This window comes from Thamnophis sirtalis, unplaced genomic scaffold, assembly GCF_051295495.1.
Source record: "Thamnophis sirtalis isolate CommonGarterSnake01/CBP01778 unplaced genomic scaffold, rThaSir2_p1.2 scaffold_9, whole genome shotgun sequence".
In the NCBI taxonomy this organism is placed as follows: domain Eukaryota; kingdom Metazoa; phylum Chordata; class Lepidosauria; order Squamata; family Natricidae; genus Thamnophis; species Thamnophis sirtalis.
Window position 1 is genome coordinate 68,944,300 of NW_028261389.1, and position 22,319 is coordinate 68,966,618.

Sequence of the window (22,319 nt, forward strand, 5' to 3'; positions counted from 1 at the left end):
CATGTATCCTACATGAAGTTTTCTCTTAAGTGGTTGGTTTTATTTATCTCTTGTAAGATTGACTTATCTCCAAAAGAAAGAGAAAGAGAACGCTTGCTGGAGAAAGCTTGTCAATTTTGCTATTTTTATTTGCCAGAAGGTCAGTAGGCCATTATGAGGCTGAAGTATAAAGTCTCAGTAGGTTTCTGGGTGTGGATTCAAAACTCTAGTCTCTACCCTACAGACTGATCTTTGCCTTTACAAAACGCATACACACACACACACACACTGAATCATGAAACTGTCAGTTTTTGTTCTATCAAGGAAACGTGAAAGTCTCTAAGGAAAAGTATTCTAATTTATTATTCTGTACAGTAACTTAAAATGTATAATTCCTAATTAGTTACATCTTACGTAGACGTCAAAAACTATTTGTCTTAAGTTTCAAGTTAAACATGTACTGAGATTTCATTTGGTGTGTAATGCGGTATTAATGAAAAGCACGGCAATCAAGCTTTGCAAAATGTTGCCTCGAAAAACTAGTTTTGCTCATAAGCCACAGTGTGTGTTTTCAAACTGTATTTAAGTTTAAAATATTTGAAGGAAATCTGCAAATGAACTTCTTCAGATGTAAAAACTAACTCAGAAAGTGCCTTTCATTAGGAAAAAGTTTAAACATAGTTGTAATGTAGCTACTTTGTCTAAGAATTGGTGAAAACTCTTGGAGTTGAAATATGTGTGGCTGAGCTGAATATTTAACTTGTTTTTCAGATACTCGGAAAAGATACTTTATATTGTGGCTATCAACTCAATATGTGAATATAACATAAAACATCTATATTTATGTCTCAAACTTTATACGTAGGGTAGATCCTGTTCCACACGATGCTCCCAGACCTCCAGGGTACACCCGTTTTGTTTGCGTGTCTGATACTCACTCCAGAACAGATCCAATTCAAATGCCGTATGGAGATGTTTTAATTCATGCTGGTGATTTCACTGAACTGGGACTTCCTAGTGAAGTTAAAAAATTCAACGAATGGTTAGGTGAGTACCATGCAAGAAATAATTATGAAAGACTGTTCCACTTGTTCAATCCCTTGATCTCTTTCAGGTACCTTGTAGATCAGGGCAGTAGTGAAATTCATTTTTTTTTTACTACGGGTTCTGTGGGCGTGGCTCGGTGGGCGTGGTGTGGCTTGGTGGGCATGACTTGGTGGGCATGTCAGGAGAAGGATACTGCAAAATCTCCATTCTCAGCCCACTCTGGGGTCAGCCAGAGGTGGCATTTGCCGATTCTCCGAACTACTCAAAATTTCCGCTACCGGTTCTCCAGAAACTGTCAGAACCTGCTGGATGTCACTCCTGGATCAGGGGTGTGAAACTCAATTTCCTTGAGGGTTGTATCAGGGTTGTGTTTGACCTCAGGGGGTCAGAGTGGGCATGGCCAGCTAGACATTTGTGGAGGCTCCGTTTTCAGCTACGACAGCCTTCTCCAGCCCTCTGCCAGTGAAAACGGAGGTCGGAGAGACAGCACGTGGCCCTCTGCAGGCTTCCCCAAGCTCTGTTTTCGCTGGCAGAGCACCGCAGGCCAGTCCTTTGCTGTTTCCAGGGCTGCCCCATGGACCAGATCTAAGCACCCCATGGGCCAGATCCAGCCGCGGGCCTTGAGTTTGGCACCCCTGTTGTAGATTATTGATTAGCACTTTTGAGTACAATTTTCAAGTTAGATACCTATCTATTTAACCACCATGCCTTCCAGTTTACAATTAACAAGTTTATCCTCATTTAGAAGATTCCTCAGATGGAGCAAGTGGAATAACAGAGCTCAGATAATCTGGTAAACTCTAGGATTGAGGCTGGAAGAAGCAGTGGTATAAAAAGGAATCTGTAGGCGAACTGTACTTTAAGGGATCATTTCTATAGTGTCTAACTAGAGAAACGTACTTGAAGATGATCAGATGAAGAACTGCTAGAGTCTTCTGACCTTCTTTAGGCCCGAATGGAAATCCTAGAGGCAAAATGGAGGGAGTAGATACAGACTTGCAAAACTTACCATAATTCCAATTGTGGAAACCTCAGTTGTACCAATTAAGTCTGTACCTTATAGCTCTCTTGGTTCATGTGTGCTTCACTACCTTAGTAAACCTTAGTGACTTGGGGAATGAAAAATAAAATAAAATTCCTTTTACTCTCTTAGAGTAAAAGTCTTAGAGGTTAGAAAGCAAATCGCTCATCATAAATTCTTAGCACATTCATAAGTTTTATAGTGGCTGACAGATCGGCAAATCTTCTCTCCTATAGAAAGACAGAATATCGCAGAAAAAAGGAAAATACTTTGCAGGCAACAAACATCAGTGAAGTTTCTTTGTGTTCTGACCTAGGCTTCCCAAGATCATGAAGCCGACTCCTCGTCCTGATAAAACCTCTTTTATTTAGATTAAAGGGAATTCCTCTCCAGCAAAGTCCTGGCAAACAGTCTTTCATGAGATTTCACAACTACAGACCTTTATCAGGCCAGGCCGATATCTTCCAAACACCACGCTGGAGCAGCAATTACTTGGCAAGAAGTCAGGAACAGATCTTCACCGTACTGAATTGAACTAATTGTCTCCTGCAAACTCCACTCCCCTTTTGCTGCTCTTTATTCCCTATGGGAGGGGCCATTCACCATCCACCTGTGGCTTTACTCCCTAGTTGGCCCTTGTTCCTTAGTTATTCCCTTCTCTTGGCAGCTCTGCGCATGCGCACAGTGGGAACAGGCTCCAGCTGTTCTTCTGCCCCACTGATATCTGACTCCGAAGGCAGTTGATAACTGTCGGATGGCCCTGGCCTGAGGTCTGTTGACCAGGTCTGCTGGCGGGCCATAACATTTTGCAATTTAGAGCCTGCATCACAAATACTTTGTATTTAACCAGTGGACCCTGCCTTAAAAGCTGCATGACATGATCACAAATACAAAACCTTAGGAATTTAATTGGAGCCAATCAGTATCAAATGGAATCTATAGCTACCTTGTATTTTAAGTCTGAATTTATTTGGAAGTGGAAAAAGATTTTTTTTTAAGTTTTCCAAATAAAACATAGATCAAACTTCATTACCTTTAAATTATTTTTCTTGAACTTCACTTGAACTTAGCATCCCTGTTTCCAAATATGGGGAAAAGAATCTCGTCATGAAAGCAGTACAAAAAATATTGCCAGCTCTGCCAGACCTCTGGACCAGTTTGAAAAAAATAATGGCAGTTTCTCTTCCATTTCAGGCAATGGGAGGTAAACTTACTTGAAAGTGAATAGAAATTTCAGTCTATAAATAATTCCAAATTTATTCATTAGATTAGGGGTGTCAAACTCAAGGCTCACAGGCTGCATCCGGCCCAAAGGATGCTTAAATCTTGCCCATGGGGCCAGCCTGGAAATCTCAAAGGACCAGCCTGTGATACCTCTGCCACCTAAAATGCCCACCATGGCCACGCCATGGCCACACCCACCTTGACTATGCCCACCATGACCACGCCCGCCCCAGCCACACCTACCCACCCAACCCTCCAAGGTCAAACACAACCTTGATGTGGCCCTCAGTGAAATTGAGTTTGACTACTCTTGTCAGCACTCCTTCATTGGATAATCAGGAAAGAAAACCACAAGACTCCATTGATAGAAATCAAGTGTACTTTTACTCATTATAAATGAACAGAAGCGTAGCAAAGCGAAGACTGATTATTTAGGCGCGAAAGCAAATGATATATAGAATAACCCATTCCCCACCCCTTGGCATCCCAGTCACAGTCCAATCATAATTCTCCCAAATGTCAGGTGCGAGATAACTTCGAAAGGCATCACCAAGATGGAATGTCGGTGCCGTTGGCCTTGGCGGGAAACCTCCTCCGCATGCGCAGTAAGACAGGCAGCAGAAACTCCAGAATCTTCCTCCAGCACAATTAGTAGTCCCCTCCCAAATACCATGCCCTCCCTCCCCGTTTCAATGGCAGCCGAAGCGGCAGCAAAGCAGAGGCTGACAACTCTCATAATTCAGAGAGTTGTAAGCAGTCCGGCTGTATCTGAGCTTTTGCATAATATTCAACTATTTCTATTTGTCAGGTTGATGGAGATGGTGAGGATGATTTTAAAGCAGGCAGCTGCACTGAACCCCATTCTGAGTGACAGAAAACATCCCCCCCTCCATCCACCAGCTCCCACAGAGACTTAGGAATAAGCCGCCATCCCACAAACTACAATGGGTGCATTTGCAGATACTGTTTCCTTAGCAAATTCTTCATTTATCACAGTAGATTTGGAAAGCTGCAGTCTTAATCACAGGCATTGGGAAAGAAATTCTAGAGATTTTAGTGAGATCGTTCAGGTAAATTACCTTTGGTATAGAAGTGCCTTTTTAGCACAGGTAATTATCTCTCTTAAGATGTGTGTACTTTCTTTTCTGTTCTGTTTATATAGATATATGGGCATAGAAAATCCATTTCGTGCTTTACATTTTTATTTAATTGCTTGCTTTTATGTGTTAGTAATGCTCAGATACAATAATTTAAAGAAGGCTTAAGAAGGTGTATTCATTTCCAGTGTTAATGTAAATTTCCCCAGACTCTAGCCAACTGTTTAAACATAGAACTGTCAATGAGATGCTTAAAATGCAATCTCAGCAATGATATTATCTTTAGTGTATCACTCACTGCAGTATTCTAAAAGACTGAAATGAGGAAAAGAAAGCTTTAAGTGGGCACTTATATGATTGCCATTTCGCTCATAGAATATTAAAATCTGTTCAATGAAATGCCTGGCGAAAAGTGAAACAATTCTGCTGAAAGAAGCTTGCGTTTATGCCATACTGAAGTTAATGTGGCGTTTATTTTTTAAATTCCCCATTTAATTAAATATCCTTTTCATCAGGAAGGGATCAATAGATAAGGATTTAGGAATATATGTGGGAGTTGTGCAGATTATAAGAGACCAGTAAAAAAAAAAAACAATAAATATTTTGTCATTCAATCTGCTGCTCAGTGCTCAAGGAATTGATTCTGCTTTTTATACTTGAGATAAGCACACTCGTTCATCCAAGCAGTTGTTTACAGTTAGTCCTTGACTTACAACCGTTCCTTTAGTGACTGATCAAATTTACAACAGCACGGAAAAAAGTTACTTACAACCAGGGGTGAAATCAACTTACTGTATTTTTCGGAGTATAAGACACCACCTGTTTCCCTCACAAAAGAGGCTGAAAATCTGGGGGTGTCTTATACACTGAATATACAGCAATTTTTGGCCTACTGAAACCCCGCCCCCTTTGTAAAAATGGCCATGCATAACCTTTAGGAGGCTTCCAGAGTGCTCCTGGCGGTTGGGGAGGGCAAAAATGAGTAAAAAACAGGCTGTTTTTTGCCCCCCCAGTCCCCATGAGCACTCTATAAGCCCCTAAAGGCTATGCATGCCCTTTTTTGACAAAAAACGGGCCTGTTTTTGCCCCCCCCCAGCCCCCAGGAGTACTCTATGAGCCTCCTAAAGGTTATGTCTGCCCCCCCTTTTTTTTACAAAAAAATGGGCCCATTTTCATGAAAAACAGGCCATTTTGGGGAGGTCTGCAGAAGGCAAAAAATATATTTTTTTAATATGCCTCTTCAAAATCTTGGTGCATCTTATACTTGGGTGCGTCTTATACTCCAAAAAATATGGTACCTTTGCTACCAGTTCGCAAATGTGCTTTGTTCGCATGCGCCACCTTCGCGCATGCACAGGACCTTCTGCGCATGTGCAGAGCTTCAAAAAGGGGACGTGATGATGTCTGGGTGGGTGGGCAGAGGCTCCGCCGCTGGGGCTACCAGTTTGCTCAAATCGGATATAACCAGTCGAATTTCACCCCTGCTCACAACAGATCATTGTACTTACAACCATCACAGAATCTACATAGTCCCGTCATCAAAAAGTGGATGCTTGGCAACCTGCATATATTGGGAGTGTCCTGGGATCATTTGAGTTACCTTCCCAGCCAGCTCTGACAAGCAAGATCGATGAAAGAAACAGGATTAAGAGATGGTGATGGCAGCAACTGGGGAACTGGTTTGGGGGCGTGGCCAGCCTGAGTCGCTGCTAGTTCTGCGACCCAGGCTGGCATACCACAACTGGTTTGGCCGAACTGGGCTAAACCGGTAGGAACCAACCTCTGCACTGCACCACTCAACTTTAGACATATCAGTTGGCATAGAAAGAGAAATTGGACGGACTCTTGTCCATTTCATGTAAATAAAAGGATAGCGATGGAGGCCAATTTTTCCTCCAATCTAAAGATAAACTTGCAAAAATAAGTCAGTGTTTCACTAATCCACTGTGGGAAAGAATCCTTACATACTTCTTATGCCTGCAGAAGTATTTTTGAAATAGAACAGAGACAGTATGTCTTCTTTAAGGACAGGAATTAGTTGAAGACAGCATTGTGTATTACTATCTTCTAGAAACCATTACTGGACTGTCCTCAGCTCTGAACAAGAAGCATCTGTGGATGATCCCTCAGAAGTATAGGAAACTGTCTTGTCTTAACTCAAATTATAATTAAGAATGAAGCTTGTCCCAGCTTCTGCCAACCTAGCAGTTCGAAAGCATGTAAAAATACAAGTAGAAAAATAGGGACCACCTTTGGTGGGAAGGTAACAGCGTTCTGTGTGCCTTCGGCATTAAGTCATGTCAGCCGGAGTCATGACCACGGAGACTTCTTCAGACAGCACTGGCTCTTCGGCTTTGAAATAGAGATGAGCACCGCCCCCTAGAGTCAGGAATGACTAGCACATATGTGTGAGGGGAACCTTTCCCTTTTAATAATATTTTATTAGTATTTATCTTTTCTATTCAGCCAGATTGAGAAAGGTGCCAAGTGTCAAACAGATACAAAGGAAGAAAGAACATAACATAATGTAAAAACAATTATAAAAATCTTGATGAAAACAAGCTGCACAAAGACTATCAATGTTTGCCTGTTTGAAAAATTGTGGCTCAATATTTTTGGTAAGGGAAATTAATCCCACGATTCCCCATGTTAAAAGGAAACTTTCCAAGTTACCAATGACTGTGGGAAAGACGAGGAGAACTATTTTGCAAGGTCATCAGAACCAGAGTTCTTAATTGATAAACCTGACATATCTGTAACCACCATATTGATTGCAGCTGCCACTATAATAAATGTACAGCAACTGTATATTTAGAGGGATTTATTTAAATAACCTACATAAACAGAATCACTGAAGCAATAACACCAACTAGCTTGAAGTAGTTATGTTTGATGGATGGGTATCTTAGATGGCTGAAAAATATTTAGAAATAACAATGGGGATAAAGTTATGAACACAAATTTAGCATATTTCTTTACATATGTCAGAGATTTAAGAATAGCAGCTGCAACCTAGATATATGTGGAAAAACTGTGGGATGTTGAAGTTTAAAAAGTACTCAAGTAATTTCAGTGTATCTGAAAAGAAACGTGATGATTTGCAGCGAAGAAAACATTTGCTGCAAAGCATCCTTAATTTATTTAAATATTTAAATGTATGATATAATTATCCTGTGTCCCCTGGATATTTATGCAGTAATTGTGAGATGAGGCTATTTCAAAAGTCTGTACCATAGAGTCACTGGAGGACTACGTGTTCTATTCTTTCTAAAACCACAAAGTCATTGTCTCTCAGAGGAGGGAAAGGGCATGAGAATGTGTCAGAGTTAAGGTCTGCTGATGGTTAGCTTACTTCAAAATTAGTTAAGTTCACCATAGGGTACCTATGAGAGTACCTGTTTGATTTGCTGGTAATAACAACTGATGACTTCCTTTTACTGGTCCACAATAGAGAGTATCTCACTCATTGCATTACAGTGTGGTATGCTGACTTGACAGCCGCGGATAGAAAGACACTACAGAGGGTGCTGAGCACAGCACAAAACATTGTGGTCTGTCCAGGGGTGAAATCCAGCAGGTTCTGACAGGTTCTGCAGAACTGGTAGTGGAAATTTTGAGTAGTTCAGAAAACCAGTAGCGGAAATTTTGAGTAGTTCAGAGAACTGGTAGCAGAAATTTTGAGTAGTTTGGAGAACTGGTAGCGGAAATTTAGAGTAGTTCGGAGAACCGGTAGCAGAAATTTTGAGTAGTTTGGAGAACCGGTAGCAGAATTTTTGAGAAGTTTGGAGAACTGGTAGTGGAAATTTTGAGTAGCTCGGAGAACCGGTAGCGGAAATTTTGAGTAGTTTGGAGAACTGGTAGTGGAAATTTTGAGTAGTTCGGAGAACTGGTAGCGGAAATTTTGAATAGTTCGTAGAACCAGTAGCAGAAATTTTAAGTAGTTTGGAGAATTGGTAGTGGAAATTTTGAGTAGTTCGGAGAACTGGTAGTGGAAATTTTGAGTAGTTCGGAGAACTGGTAGCGGAAATTTTGAGTAGTTCGGAGAACCAGCAAATGCCACCTTTGGCTGGCCTCAGAGTGGGGAGGGAATGGAGATTTTGCAGTATCCTTCCCCTGCCATGCCCACCAAGCCACACTATGCCCACAATGCCATGCCCACAGAACCGGTAGTAAAAAGTTTTGAATCTCACCACTGTAACAGACCATTATTCTATCATTTCACCACTGGAGCTGTCCCCTGATACCACTAGACGACATCGCTAGGGCTCTCTGCCTTAGAAGAGTGAGGAAAATCCTCAGGCATGACTCACACCCTGGCCAGCCCTTCTTTATTCTCCTACCATCTAGAAGGAGATATAGAAGCATAGGCAGCTGCAAAGACAGGCTGAAGAACAGTTTTTACCCCTGTGCCATCAGACAGCTGAACAAAACATAATTCTACAACAATATAGTATTATTGACTTGTGGGGTCGGCACGACGTGAAATAAGTTCATATGGTGCAATAGGACTGGGTGTTTGTGAGTAGGATTCACTGGGCATGGGGTTTTCTGTCATTCACTGTGAATTGTGTTGTGTTGGGGGGTGCACAAAGGGAGGCTCAGCCAATCTCATTGTACACATTTTGTACTCTGACAATAAAGAATAGACTAGAATAGAATATCAGAGTGGGAAGGGACCTTGGAGGTCTTCTAGTCCAACCCCCTGCCTAGACAGGAAACCTTACACCACTTCAGACAAATGGTTATCCAACATCTTCTTTAAAACTTCCAGTGTTGGAGCATTCACAACTTCTGGAAGCAAGTTGTTCCACTGATTAATCGTTCTAACCCGCAGGAAATTTCTGCTCAGTTCTAGATTGTTTCTCTCCTTGATTAGTTTCCACCCATTGCTTCTTGTCCTGCCCTCAGGTGCCTTGGAGAATAGTTTGACTCCCTCTTCTTTGTGGCAGCCCTGAGATATTAGAACACCACCATAATGTCACCCATGGTCCTCCTTTTCATTAAACTAGACATACCCAGTTCCTGCAACAATTTCTCATATGTTTTAGTCTCCAGTCCCCTAATCATCTTTGTTGCTCTTCTCTGCACTCTTTCTAGAGTCCCAGCATCTTTTTTACATTGTGGCAACCAAAACTGAATGCAGTATTCCAGGTGTGGCCTTACCAAGGCATTATAAAGTGGTATTAACACATCATGTGAAGTGTTCTTCACATAAAGGTTTGAATTGAATTGAATTAAAGGTTGGGATTCCGGCTAGATCCAGTTGGTACTCCGTGTCTACTACACACTTCTTAATGAGTGCTTTGATCTGATCATATCCCATGTCGAATAGGAGACTTGGAGAGCAGTCCAAGGATAAGGCTTTAGTTGCTGGGGCGTTCTTGTATGGAGATTGAAAATCTTTCATCATAGTTGGGAGATGGTGAAGGGAAAAAGAGGTAGTTTGAGCTAGTGGTTAAGTATGATACCAATACCAATAGCACTTAGACTTATATACCGCTTCACCGTGCTTTATAGCCCTCTCTAAGCAGTTTACAGAGTTAGCATATTGCCCCCAACAATTTGAGTCGTCATTTTATCCACCTCGGAAGGATGGAAGGCTGAGTCAACCTTGAGCCTGATGAGATTCGAACTGCCAAATTGCAGGCACCCAGAAGTTGGCAGAAGTAGCCTGCAATATTGCATTCTAACACTGCCCCACTGTGACTCATCCACCTTCTATCTTCCATGTTCATGAGGCCTGTCTCCAGTGCTCAGTGTGTCATTAGCAATATGTTTTGAGGATTGAATCTTCCATCTTAGAAATTTGGATTGGAGAAGTTCTAATTGCTCAGAATTGGGGAAGAGGCCCAGATGAACACCATAAGGAAGCTGTACTATTGGCTTGTCTTCAAATAATTGGAATGCTGCATGCTCCCATCTTGTCTTGAGGAATTTAAAGATGACAGAGGAGTTCTCCTCTTTGAATTTTCAGCAGTGTAGTCCCCATGGGGTTTCCTGCTGCTAGCAGAATGAAGAATGATTCCCATAGATTTGAAACAGGATCCCTGCTCACTCATGGGGCCGTTTATCCTACAGGAGTGGCTCTTGGGCCTTTTAGCAAATGCCATGATTTTAGTTTTTTAATAATTGAGTTCTAGCTGGTCTTCCTTGAAGTATACTCTTAGTTCTCCCAGTGCTCTTTTAAGGTCAGTAGATGCTCTTGAAAGTGTTGCTCCAACCTCTGCATTGAGTAGAATAGAGATGTGACTTCCAACAAGTGTCCAGCAAGGAGATGACCCACCACGTTGATATAGAATTTGAATAAGAGTGGTGCCAATATGCAGGTGAAGTAGGTTGACCACATATTTAAAAATATACAATTATCACAATGACTTTAGCTTGGCTCATTTTATGAGAGCTCAAATTAAATAGGGTGAAGCATGGATGAGGAAGACCCAGGTTTTTTTCTGACCCAGCCCTTAATCTATTTGGGGTTATTCATGCTCAGGGATAAACGGAAGGGGGATTCCAACATAATTCACTCTTGAGTTCTTGAGAAAAAAAAGCAAGGTATAAATCCGAAACAGTTGCTTAACTTCACCAGCGCAATCCTAATTCTAAGTATGGTGTGTTTCATCTTTAGTCAGAAACATGTTCAGCACAATTCAGAATAAATGAATTTAAGTCACAGTTCCTAGAATTTCCTGGCTGGATAAAGTGCCTATTTTGGAAGTTAGCAATAGCAATAGCAGTTAGACTTATTAGCAATAGCAGTAGACTTATATACCGCTTCATAGGCCTTTCAGGTCTCTCTAAGCGGTTTACAGAGAGTCAGCATATTGCCCCCAACAATCTGGGTCCTCATTTTACCCACCTCGGAAGGATGGAAGGCTGAGTCAACCCTGAGCCGGTGAGATTTGAACCGCTGAACCGCTGAACTGCTGATCTAGCAGTAGCCTGCAGTGCTGCATTTAACCACTGCGCCACCTTGGCTCTTACATACCGCAGTTAGACTTATTAGCAATAGCAGTAGACTTATATACCGCTTCATAGGGCTTTCAGCCCTCTCTAAGCGGTTTACAGAGTCAGCCTATTGCCCCCAACAGTCTGGGTCCTCATTTTACCCACCTCGCAAGGATGGAAGGCTGAGTCAACCTTGAGCCGGTGAGATTTGAACCGCCGAACTGCAGATAACAGTCAGCTGAAGTAGCCTGCAGTGCTGCACTCTAACCACTGCGCCACCTTGGCCTTATTCTATCACACAGCACATTAGAAAGACTGGCCTAGTTTTATGTCATTTAAAACACACACACACACACACACACACACACACACACACACACACACACACACACACACACACAAATGCAACACTGAACAAATGTCTATTTTTTTTTCCTTTTTAGGTAGCCTACCATATGAATACAAGATTGTGATAGCAGGTAATCATGAGCTGACATTCGACCAAGAGTTCATGGCAGACTTAATCAAGCAGGACTTTTATTATTTTCCCTCAGTATCAAAACTGAAGCCAGAAAGTTACGAAAATGTGCAGTCTCTCTTAACGAACTGCATATACCTGCAGGATTCAGAAGTAACAGTGAGAGGCTTCAGGATATATGGTTCTCCATGGTAAGCACTTAAAACCTCGATAATGTTGATGAATGAATGTTTGCATTTCAAATGGTTTATACAACAATTGCATTTGCCACACTGTAGAATGTAATATATTGATTGGTAAAGTAATGGATTCAAACACGTTTAATTAACTGAAACAATCCCCCTGGTGAATCAAGCAAAGACACACACAGACACTCTTAATTGCAGGTGGCAAGTCCATTTTTCAAAAGTTGCTCTCCCTTCTTTCAAATACACAAATGTGTCTCTTTTGAAGTGATAATGCACTGTTATGTAATTTGTATTTCATCTCAAAGTATGCTTCAAACTTCAGAGAAATTCTTCTCTCTCCAGCCAGAAAGGCTAATCAATTAAAATTAGTTAAAATCCTTAACTAATAAATTAAAAGGAGTGTTTAATCGATTGCCATTTTATTAGTTCGTTGAAGGAAAGAGAAATTAACTAAAGTTCAGAGGTAGAATGTAATGCCAACTTCATTAAAAATCCTAGATTTAAACCATAGCCAATTCCAGCTAGAAATGCTAGAGTTGTTGATTTAGACCAAAGTTAACATATAATGTTAATAGTACTGAAAGTGCTGCTATGAGTAATGGGTGGAGCCAATGATCCAATACTACTGTGTTTCCCTGAAAATAAGACTGGGTTCATATATTAGTTTTTGCCCAAAAGATGCGTTAGGGTTTATTTTCTGGTTAGGGCATATTTTGGGGAAAACACAGTACTAAATGCATCTATCCGGCTGACAATCTTAACTGGGGCTTATTTGTGGGGGTGGGGCTTATATTACGAGCATCCTGAAAAGATTAGGTCTCATTTTCGGGAAAACAATACTTCCTTGATTGCCCTTCTCACTTTTAAAAATGTTTGATTCCAAGAGCTTACGTGGAATTCAGTTCATATGAAATCAATGGCACATTAAGCCATATTATGGTAAACAAAAAGAGATTTATTATGGCATAAGCATGGGATGTTATCCATCATGCCCCTAGGCAAAAGGAGATGAGATATTTGCTATATGTGAAATTCATCTTCCAATATTACAATGTCTTTTTTAAATATAAATTCAATGGAAGGGAGATGGGTTAAACTTTCTGCCTGCAATCATTCCTTGATGAAAATCCATTCCTAGGAAGGTTATTACCTATGGAAGCAAAGATAGGATAAAGCTGCTATATCCTTTTATCGCTATAACTGGGTGAAGAAATTTGGGTCGGAGATTTGCATCCTCTCCCAGTATCCTCAAGAGCTGTTCTAAATGGATTCTTTGTAGGTATCATAAGTGATAGTGAAAAAGATGCTGATATTATTTACACATTTTGTTGATAGATTCTAAGATTGTGCAAAGCCTTTGATAGAGGGGCTTTGCAAAGCACATTCTTTGAAACAAACATGTTCATTCCAGCCACATCCTTTGCAAATTCTACGTGGCCACATCAAATCCTCTTCTTGGCTAGCTCTGTATATCCATCCATGAGCTGCTGATTTGTTTCAGAGAGACCCAGTGAAAGATTTGTCTGAATCTGCCCAAGCTGATAACCAGGACTACATTATGAACTTAATTAAGTTACTTAATATTGTAAGCTGCCCATAGTTATTGTGTGGTAAGATGGGCAGCTAATACGTTTTACAAATATATAAATAAAAAAACAGCTGTACAACTCTTGAAAAAGGATATGGCTGCTTTAATAATTTGAAAAGAGCTGTTTCTTCATGCTAATACACTCTTTGAAAGGCCTCTTTCAAATGCTGAGAATGGTCCAAAAGGACACCAGTCCAATATGTCCATAAATTCAGAAGGAAAAGGAGTGTAGAGTTGAACCACAAACTCATAAAGTGCAGCAAGCCAGACCTGTGATCTGTAGGGGATCAGTTAAAATTTACCTTCAGGAAAGGAGAGGAGGAAGGAAGGAAGGAGAGAAGAAAGAGAAGAAAGAGGGGAAGGAAGGAGGGAAGGAAGGAGGGAGGGAAGCAAGGAGGGAAGGAAGGAGAGAAGGAGAGAAGGAAGGAGGGAAGGAAGGAGGGAAGGAAGGAGAGAAGGAAAGAAGAAAGGAGGGAAGGAAGGAGGGAATGTAGGAGAGAAGGAAGGGGGAAGGTAGGAGGAAAGGAAGGGGGAAAGGAAGGAGAGGAGGAGAGAAGAAAGGAGGGAAGGAAGGAGGGAAGGAGAGAAGGAGAGAAGAAAGGGGGGAGGGAAGGAGGGAAGGGGGAAGGAGGGAGGGAAGAAAGGAGGAAAGGAAGGAGAGTAGGAGAGAAGAAAGGAAGGAAAGGAGGGAAGGAAGGAAGAAGAAGTAGGAATGTTGTAAGATAAGATGGAGTTATGGGACAGTAAGAAAGCAATTTCAAGTATATTGTCAACTGTAGGGGAAAAATTGTTATAAATACATATTATTAATAACAGTTATGAGATCACATAATTGTGAATGTATATATGAAATTAATACAATTTTCAAAAAAAAAAAATTTACCTTCAGCTATCCTGATGCTTTCTTCTGGATCTTTATAAGAAGCTATTGAGCCATGGTGGCACAGTGGTTAGAGTGCAGTACTGCAGGCTACTTCTGCTGACTGCCTGCAATTTGGCAGTTCAAATCTCACAAGGCTGAAGGTAGAGTCAACCTTCCATCCTTCTGAGATGGGTAAAATGGAGACCCAGATTTTTGGGGGCAATATACTGACTCTACTGCTTAGAGAGGGCTGTAAAGCACTGTAAAGCGGTATATAAATCTAAGTGCTATTGCTATTGCTATCTGTTGCATGACATGTTTCTCAGATATTATTTCATGTCAGTAATGCCACTCCCTTTCTTTTCTGCACTGAATACCCTGAAATTATCTAGCTTGCTTCTTTTTTTAAAAAAAACTGTAATTTTTTTTCTACACTAAGAGGAATAACATTTCCTTTCTTAAAACTAGCATCTGCTGGAAGAAATCGCTCCATTAATCCTTTTTGTTCAGAAGGGGAATTTTGTACTAAGCCCAACATCCCAATTAAAAATAATATTTAATACCTGTAAAATAGCAGATTCTACTTTAGAAACATCTGTGCTGTAATAAAACAGTTTGTAAGATGTATGTTGCTCTTTAAAAAAATAATAATCATGAAACAAATGGAAAAATTCAGGCAATTTATAGCCCACACAGTGCCCAAAAGAGGAAAGTACAGATTGTTCTACCAAATGAAGAATTTAGATCTTTTTTCAATGACCAACTTCCATTTAAAAACAACCCAATTTACAGTATTATAAGGCTGATAAAGTTGATTCCGAAGCCTTTGTGAAGTATCTGGTAAAAATCTCAGGAGCTGGAACTGTGATTAAATAAAATTTCTTGTGATCATGAGATGGAGCTTAAATGTGCCACTCATCGTTCTTTCTCCTGACAAAATTATTCAGCTTTGTTATAATAAAAATCTCAGGCGAACACAGCTTTTTTCCTCTTTGGAGCCAGCCTCGATTCTTTTACAGTCCAGATACCATATTTTTGGAGTATAAGACGCACTGGAGTATAAGACGCACCAAGATTTTGAAGTGACAAATTTAAAAAAAAGGTTTTGCACTCTGCAGACCTCCCAAAAATGGCCCGCTTTTCACAAAAACAGGTCGATTTTTTGTAAAAAAAGGGGGGATGTATGGCCTTTAGGAGGCTTGTAGGGTGCCTCTGGGAGCTGGGGGGGGGAAGAGCAAAAACTGGCCCATTTTTCATCAAAAAAAGGCATGCATAGCCTTTAGGAGGCTTATAGAGTGCTCCTGGGGGCAGGGGGGGGGAACAAGTAAAAATGGCCCATTTTTCGCTCATTTTTGCCCTCCCCGGCGCCTAGGAGCACTCTGGAAGCCTCCTAAAGGCTATGCACAGCCATTTTTGCAAAGAGGGTGGGGTTTGGGGAGGCAAAAATTCTGCATTCTGTGTATAAGCTATTGCTATTGCTATAAGATGCACTCAGATTTTCACCCTCTTTTTTGAGGGAAAATGGTCCGTCTTGCACGCCAAAAATACGGTTAAATTTTTTATCAGAAATTGTGCGCAAAAATTTTAAGGAATGCCTTAATTACATGGACCTTTCATGGATCAAACCATAACATCAAAGCAGATTTGTGAATCAAAATGGAGACCTGGTTTGAAGCAGTCCACTGAAGTAATGGTTTCTAGGTAATATGAATTTTCACATGCATCCTTCCCGAATAAATAATGTATTCTATGCAGAGTTCCCCAATGTAATCATTTTTATATTAGTTTTGAGCTGAATACTGCATGGAAAAAGAATCTGGGGGAAATGCAAAATTTGGGAATAACTGGGATCTAATTTGTATAGAAATCCAGGAAATGTGAATTAGGCCCGTTTGCTTTAAAATGCTCCAAATCAAGTCTTAACTTGCTAGTCCACTGTGTTTCTTCCTTTCCCTTTTCTCCCTAATGCTTCTTTCATTATCCTTTAAGATTACCTCCACCAAAAAAATAAATATAACCTCAAGCTTGATAGGTTCATTTCGGAATAATAAGGCCTTGATTTCATTTTCTTGCCATTAATTGATTGTCTCTTGTTTATTTTCTCAGCATTGCACGGATTTTGACTATTAGTGAAATGTGCATCAATTAAAGTCAAATATTTATTTCATCACATGTGACATGTTAAATATTTGAGGACCTTCCCACAGTAGGGAGTTCCAAAGAACAAATCTTTCTTGAAACGTATTTTGATTATTAATGCTAAATATTGATCTGAACACTACATTGATGGGCTTTGAAATTACTAGGAAGGAATTAAATTTGTTTCATTTTAACCAACTCAGTAGAAGAGATGCCATAATACAAAAGCAAAAAACAAAAACCCAACAACCCAGAAACATTCACATTCTGTGATATAGTGTTTCCTTCATCCGTTCTGCAGATTGGAAGGTTTTGTAGCATCTGAGAAATCTATTTGGTCAACAAGAATGAATGGCTGCAGCAGGAGTGTTTTCAAATTCAATCAACTGAAGAGCTAGCATAAATGTCTTTTTTTTAAAAATTACCTGTCCTCCTAATAGAGGATAGTGCCAGTTGGTCTTGTGCCATGATGGTGAACCTATGGCATGCGTGCTCAAAGTGGCATGGGGAGCCATTTTGCCTGGCACAAGTGGCCTCACCTGTTCCTCTTCTGGGTTTCTGGTGCGCATGTGCCGTGACAATCATCGGGCCTTCATGCATGTGGCAGTGCTGGAAACTGCAACATTTTCCGACATGGGCATGTGCGCTGGCCAGCTGATTGTTGGGTTCACCGACAAAAGGGCGAATGACAAAACCGCGCCCGACTAAACTGCGTATTCTAAAGCGCTTCGACGAATGAGCGCTGAATCGCACCGACAACAGCGCGGCGACAGAAGCGCGCTGTAAAACTAAACTTAACCCTAAACGTAATGTTAACCCTAACGCTAAACCTAACCCTAAACCTAACCCTAAACCTAACCCTAAACCTAACCCTAACCCTAACCCTAACCCTAAACCTAACCCTAAACCTAAACCTAACCCTAACCCTAAACCTAAACCTAAACCTAAACCTTACCTTAAGTTAAATGAGCTTTCTGTCTCCGCGCTGTTGTAAAGCGCCCTTCTGTCTCCGCACTGTTGGCGCGTTGATGACGTCGCGGTTTTAGCGACGCAGTTTAGTCGGGCGCAGATTTGTCATTTGCCCTTTTGTCGGGTCACGGATTGTTGCATGCACATGGATGCCAATAACTGGAAGATTAGGTGTACAAGTGGCGCTTAACCAGAAGTTGATTTCCCAGGGCGCGCATGTGCGTGCATGGCCCCTTTCCAGCTCATCTTCCAGGTTGTGCGGCTGACGAGCACACACAGGCTCCCTTTTCGGCACTCGGTGCCAAAAAGGTTCTCTATCACCAGTCTAGTGATTGAAGCACCAGGTTAAAAAGCAGAAGACCGTGAGTTCTAGTCCTGCCTTAGGTATGAAAGTTGACTAGATGACTTTGAGCCAGACACTCTCTCTCAACCCAGCCCACCTCATCGGGTTGCTACTGTGGGTAAAATAGGAGGAAGGAGATGTATTGGATACGGGTGCCATGTTGAGTTATAAATAAATAAATAATATTTATATCGATAGTCAGAAATTGCTATATATTCATAATCAGTGAAGACTGATGAAGGTATGAGAGTGAGATCGGGAGAGCAGGGCTTCAGAGAAGGAACCCCAAATGACAGTTAAATGGGAATGAAAATAGTAAGAAGTGGATTTTTGTTTTGTTCTTCAAGCCTTGCCTTTTGTGCCATAAATCTCTTAGGAAAATACTTAATAGGGATGAAAATAGTTCTCTCAACTGTGGAATAGCTCAAAAGGAGTCCTGGGGGAAGGGAGGGAAGGGGAAGGGGAAGGGGAAAGAAAAAGGGAAAGGAAGAAAGGAAAGAGGAAGGGAAGGGAAGAGAAGGAAAAGAAAGGAAGGAAGATTTCCTTGCAAGGTGCTTTGAGTCTGGCTACTAGCTGCAGGAGTCCAGGGGGTTTCCCTGGTCGTCCTTTTGCTGATGAGCTAACGGAACAGCTTGTGACATTAGAATCTCGACATCTTTTTTTATATTGTGGGGACCAAAAGTGGATGCAGTATTCAAAGTATTGCTGTACTAAGCCTGTGTAAAGCAGTACTAGTACTTCGCATGATCTTGATTCTATTCCTCTATTAGTGCAACCTAGGATTGCATTGGCTTTTTTTGGCTGCTGATGCCCACTGTTGGCTCATATTTAAGTGATTGTCCACTTGGACTCCAAGATCCTGCTCACAGTTACTGCTACTGAGCCACGTTTAACCTAATCTACCTGTACGGTTGGTTTTTCTTGCCTTAGTGTAGAACCTTGTTTTTATCTACATTGAATTTCATTTTCTTAGATAGGGCCCAGTGTTGAAGTCTATGAAGATCCCTTTGGATTTTGAGCTTATCTTGTTCTAGCTTACCAAGAAGTAGGTTGTGGTCTATTTTGTCAAATTCCTTGTGGAATCTAAATATACGATGTCCACAGCATTTCTTTGATCCACTAATTTAGTCACAGAATGAAATAAGATTTCTTTGGTATGATCTGTTTTTGACAAACCCATGTTGTCTTTTGGTTATAGCTTGGTTTGCTTCTAGGTGCTTGCAGATTTGTTTCTTGGTTATCTTTTCCAAGATCTTTCAAGGTATCGGTGTCAGGCTAATTGGTCTTTAATTTCCTGGATCTGGGGTTTTTTCTTCTTTTTTGAAGATGGGGATCATATCAGCTCTTTTCCAATTCTCACGTTGTTCCCTAATACTCCATGTAGATGCAGTTCCATTGAGGATTATATGGTAAGTGTGAATGGTCAGCCAACTGTGAATCCATGTGGTGATGGTGATAGATAGACAGATGAAAGATAGATAGATAGACAGATAGACAGAGAGACAGAGAGACAGACAGAGAGAGAGACAGATAGACAGATAGACAGATAAACAGATAGATGATAGATAGATGATAGATGATAGATACATGATAGATGATAGATGATAGATGATAGATGATAGATGATAGATGATAGATGATAGATGATAGATGATAGATGATAGATGATAGATGATAGATGATAGATGATAGATGATAGATGATAGATGATAGATGATAGATGATAGATGATAGATGATAGATGATAGATGATAGATGATAGATGATAGATGATAGATGATAGATGGACAGACAGACAGACAGACAGACAGAGATGATAGATGATAGATGATAGATGATAGATGATAGATAGATAGACAGACAGACAGACACACACACACACACACACACATACATAGACAGACAGACAACAGACAGTAGCATGGATGTTCCTAGCTTAATGGCACAAACATTTAAACTGTAATTTAATTTTAAAATTAAAGATGAGTTTTGAATTCACTGCAATAAATAACTGCACACATCTAAATCATTTGTGGCAGTATGCAAAGTTACTTTCACATCTGGCATTATGTAGTTTCAGTTTTAAGTTATAAAAGAAAATGAGTTTCGGTTTCAAAGTGAACTAATACATTGTTTTGCAAAATGAAAGGCATTCAGAATAAGACCTGTAATTTCACTATCAGAAATTGCTTCATTTCCAAGCACTTAATAAAGCACAATAATGAAAAAACTATCGCCGGAAGGATTTTTTCACTTTTATTTTTCCTCGTTTCCTTAAAAGTTTATTTTTACGCGAGACATCTGTTTTTTAAGTTAAAGTTATACTTTTTTGTTTATGCTATAAAGAACTTTTGCTATCAATTGCTCTTAATGTAATAAGACCTCTATTCTTATTAGTGTTCTTGAGGTACAGTCCTATCATTATGTATGCATGGATAAATCCCATTTACTTACCATAAGCTTTGCCATAGGGTACAATCCAATCCATAGATACGGATATTTAAGTTCCATTTATTTCAGTAGAAAATATAACCACAGAATAATGGCACTCTAACAGTGCAATCCAAAGCCATAAAAACTAATGGGTTGAATCCAGATATATAATGTAACCTGTGTATTTAGATTTAAATTCCAGTATACAGGTAGTCCTCGGCTAATAACCATTCATTTATGGCTGTTCAAAGTTACAACAGCACTGAAAAAAGTGGCTTATGATAATTTTCCATACAGTCACGTGATCAAAATGCGGCTACTCGAGTTATCTTCGCACAATTTTTGCGATAGATGAATGATTGGCTTTAATCAGTGGTGGGATTCAAATAATTTAACAACCAGTTCTCTGCCCTAATGACCAGTTGGGTAGGTGGGGCTCGGTGTTCAAGTGACTGTGTGGGAACAGCCAACTCAACACCACTTACATCAATGGCTGCTTCGCTTTAGCTGTTACAATGTAATAAGGGTTAACCAGAGAGGCAATTTCTATAAGCAGGGTGATAAAGATTAGGCTGAGAGACCGCCTCCTGCCACATACCTCCCAACGGCCGATAAGATCTCACAGGTTGGGCCTTCTCCAGGTGCCGTCGACCAGACAATGCCAGCTGGCGGCCCCTCGGGGGAGGGCCTTCTCTGTAGCTGCTCCGACCCTGTGGAACGATCTACCCGTAGAGATCCGGACCCTTCCCACTCTCTCGGCCTTCCGAAAAGCCACTAAAACCTGGCTATTCCGGCAGGCCTGGGGCTGTTGACTTCATGAACGAGGTCCAGCCCCACCTAGATTGAGTGTATGGTGCGTTGCTTTTAAATTTGTTTCTCTTTTTCTATTTTTAATTCTTTATCTTTAATCTTGTTTTTGTAAGCCGCCTGGATTCCTACGGGATTGGGCGGCATATAAATTTATTAAATTACAATTACAATTAGGCTAGAAACAACACCAGAATGTTTCCTTCCTGCCTTCCTTATAGGATTAGCCCTGTAAAGTGGGGAAAAATCAAAAGGAGATTTCTTCCAACAACCGGTTCTCCCAACTGCTTAGAAAGTTAACAGCTGGTTCTCCCGTATAGGTGCGAACTGGCTGAATCCCGCCACTGGCTTTAATTTTGCATTATACTGCATGGTGATTAAAAATCTGATTTGCACATCCTCCCAACCCCACTTTCTAAGTACAGGGAGGTTTTTTTTTCCCCCTCCTGCAGAAAAGTTCAGGCGTTGAGATTTTTAAAAATACGATTCCATTTTTTTTGTCATGCAAGTCAAAATATTGAAAAATGGATAGTTTGCTAAAGGAAGGAAAGAAGTGTGAAAGGAGCTTAAGAAAATAATTGATTTGCCTAATTTTGCAAGAATGTGCCAAATGAACCTTATCGAATTAGACAGAAAGAGAAAGTAAGAATCTTGAAGACACGAAACATTCCTAGGAAGATTAGCAGGATGTAATCTAAAGACCAATGTCAGATCAACCCACAGAGGTAACAGATCTTTCACAGCTTGAGTCCGTTCTCCTCCTGACTTGCTGGTAAACAGTTAAACCCAGTTAAACAAGAGATATCTCCAGCCGTGTTTTATGGAAACAATTTGTGCCCAAAAGATGAATTCAGACGAACCTGCAGTGGTGTCTAAAGATTCAGAAAAGTAAAAAAATGGCTTCTGTAGAGATGCAGAAGCCATTTTGACTTTTTTAAAAAACCATCCACCATCTTGACTTTTTAAAAAACATGGGCAGAACTGAGGTTTTGTTGTTTAGCCAGATAAATAAAAGAGTAAGGTTTTACTTTTAGGCAAGAAAAATGAAATGCAGAGGTACAGTATAGGTGGTACCTTGCTCAATAATAGTAATTGTGAGAGGGATCTAATGGACAACCATTTAAATATGAGCCAGCCGTGTGCAGCAGCTGCCAAAAAAATGCCAATACAGTTCTAGGCTGCTTAAACAGAAGGATAGA

At 40.5% G+C, this 22,319-nt stretch overlaps 1 protein-coding gene across 3 annotated transcripts in view; it reads left to right on the forward strand.

Moving 5' to 3' along the window:
• Positions 1–22,319, forward strand: part of MPPED1 (metallophosphoesterase domain containing 1) — an 87,985-nt gene that overhangs the window by 19,616 nt on the left and 46,050 nt on the right. For 2 of the 3 annotated variants that reach the window (XM_087722205.1, XM_087722204.1), the window contains exons 4-5: positions 845–1,026; positions 11,757–11,982. In XM_087722205.1, the coding sequence (XP_087578331.1) occupies positions 845–1,026; positions 11,757–11,982 (408 nt within the window). The remainder of the gene's footprint in view (positions 1–844; positions 1,027–11,756; positions 11,983–22,319) is intronic. The other variant, XM_087722206.1, reaches the window with a different exon arrangement.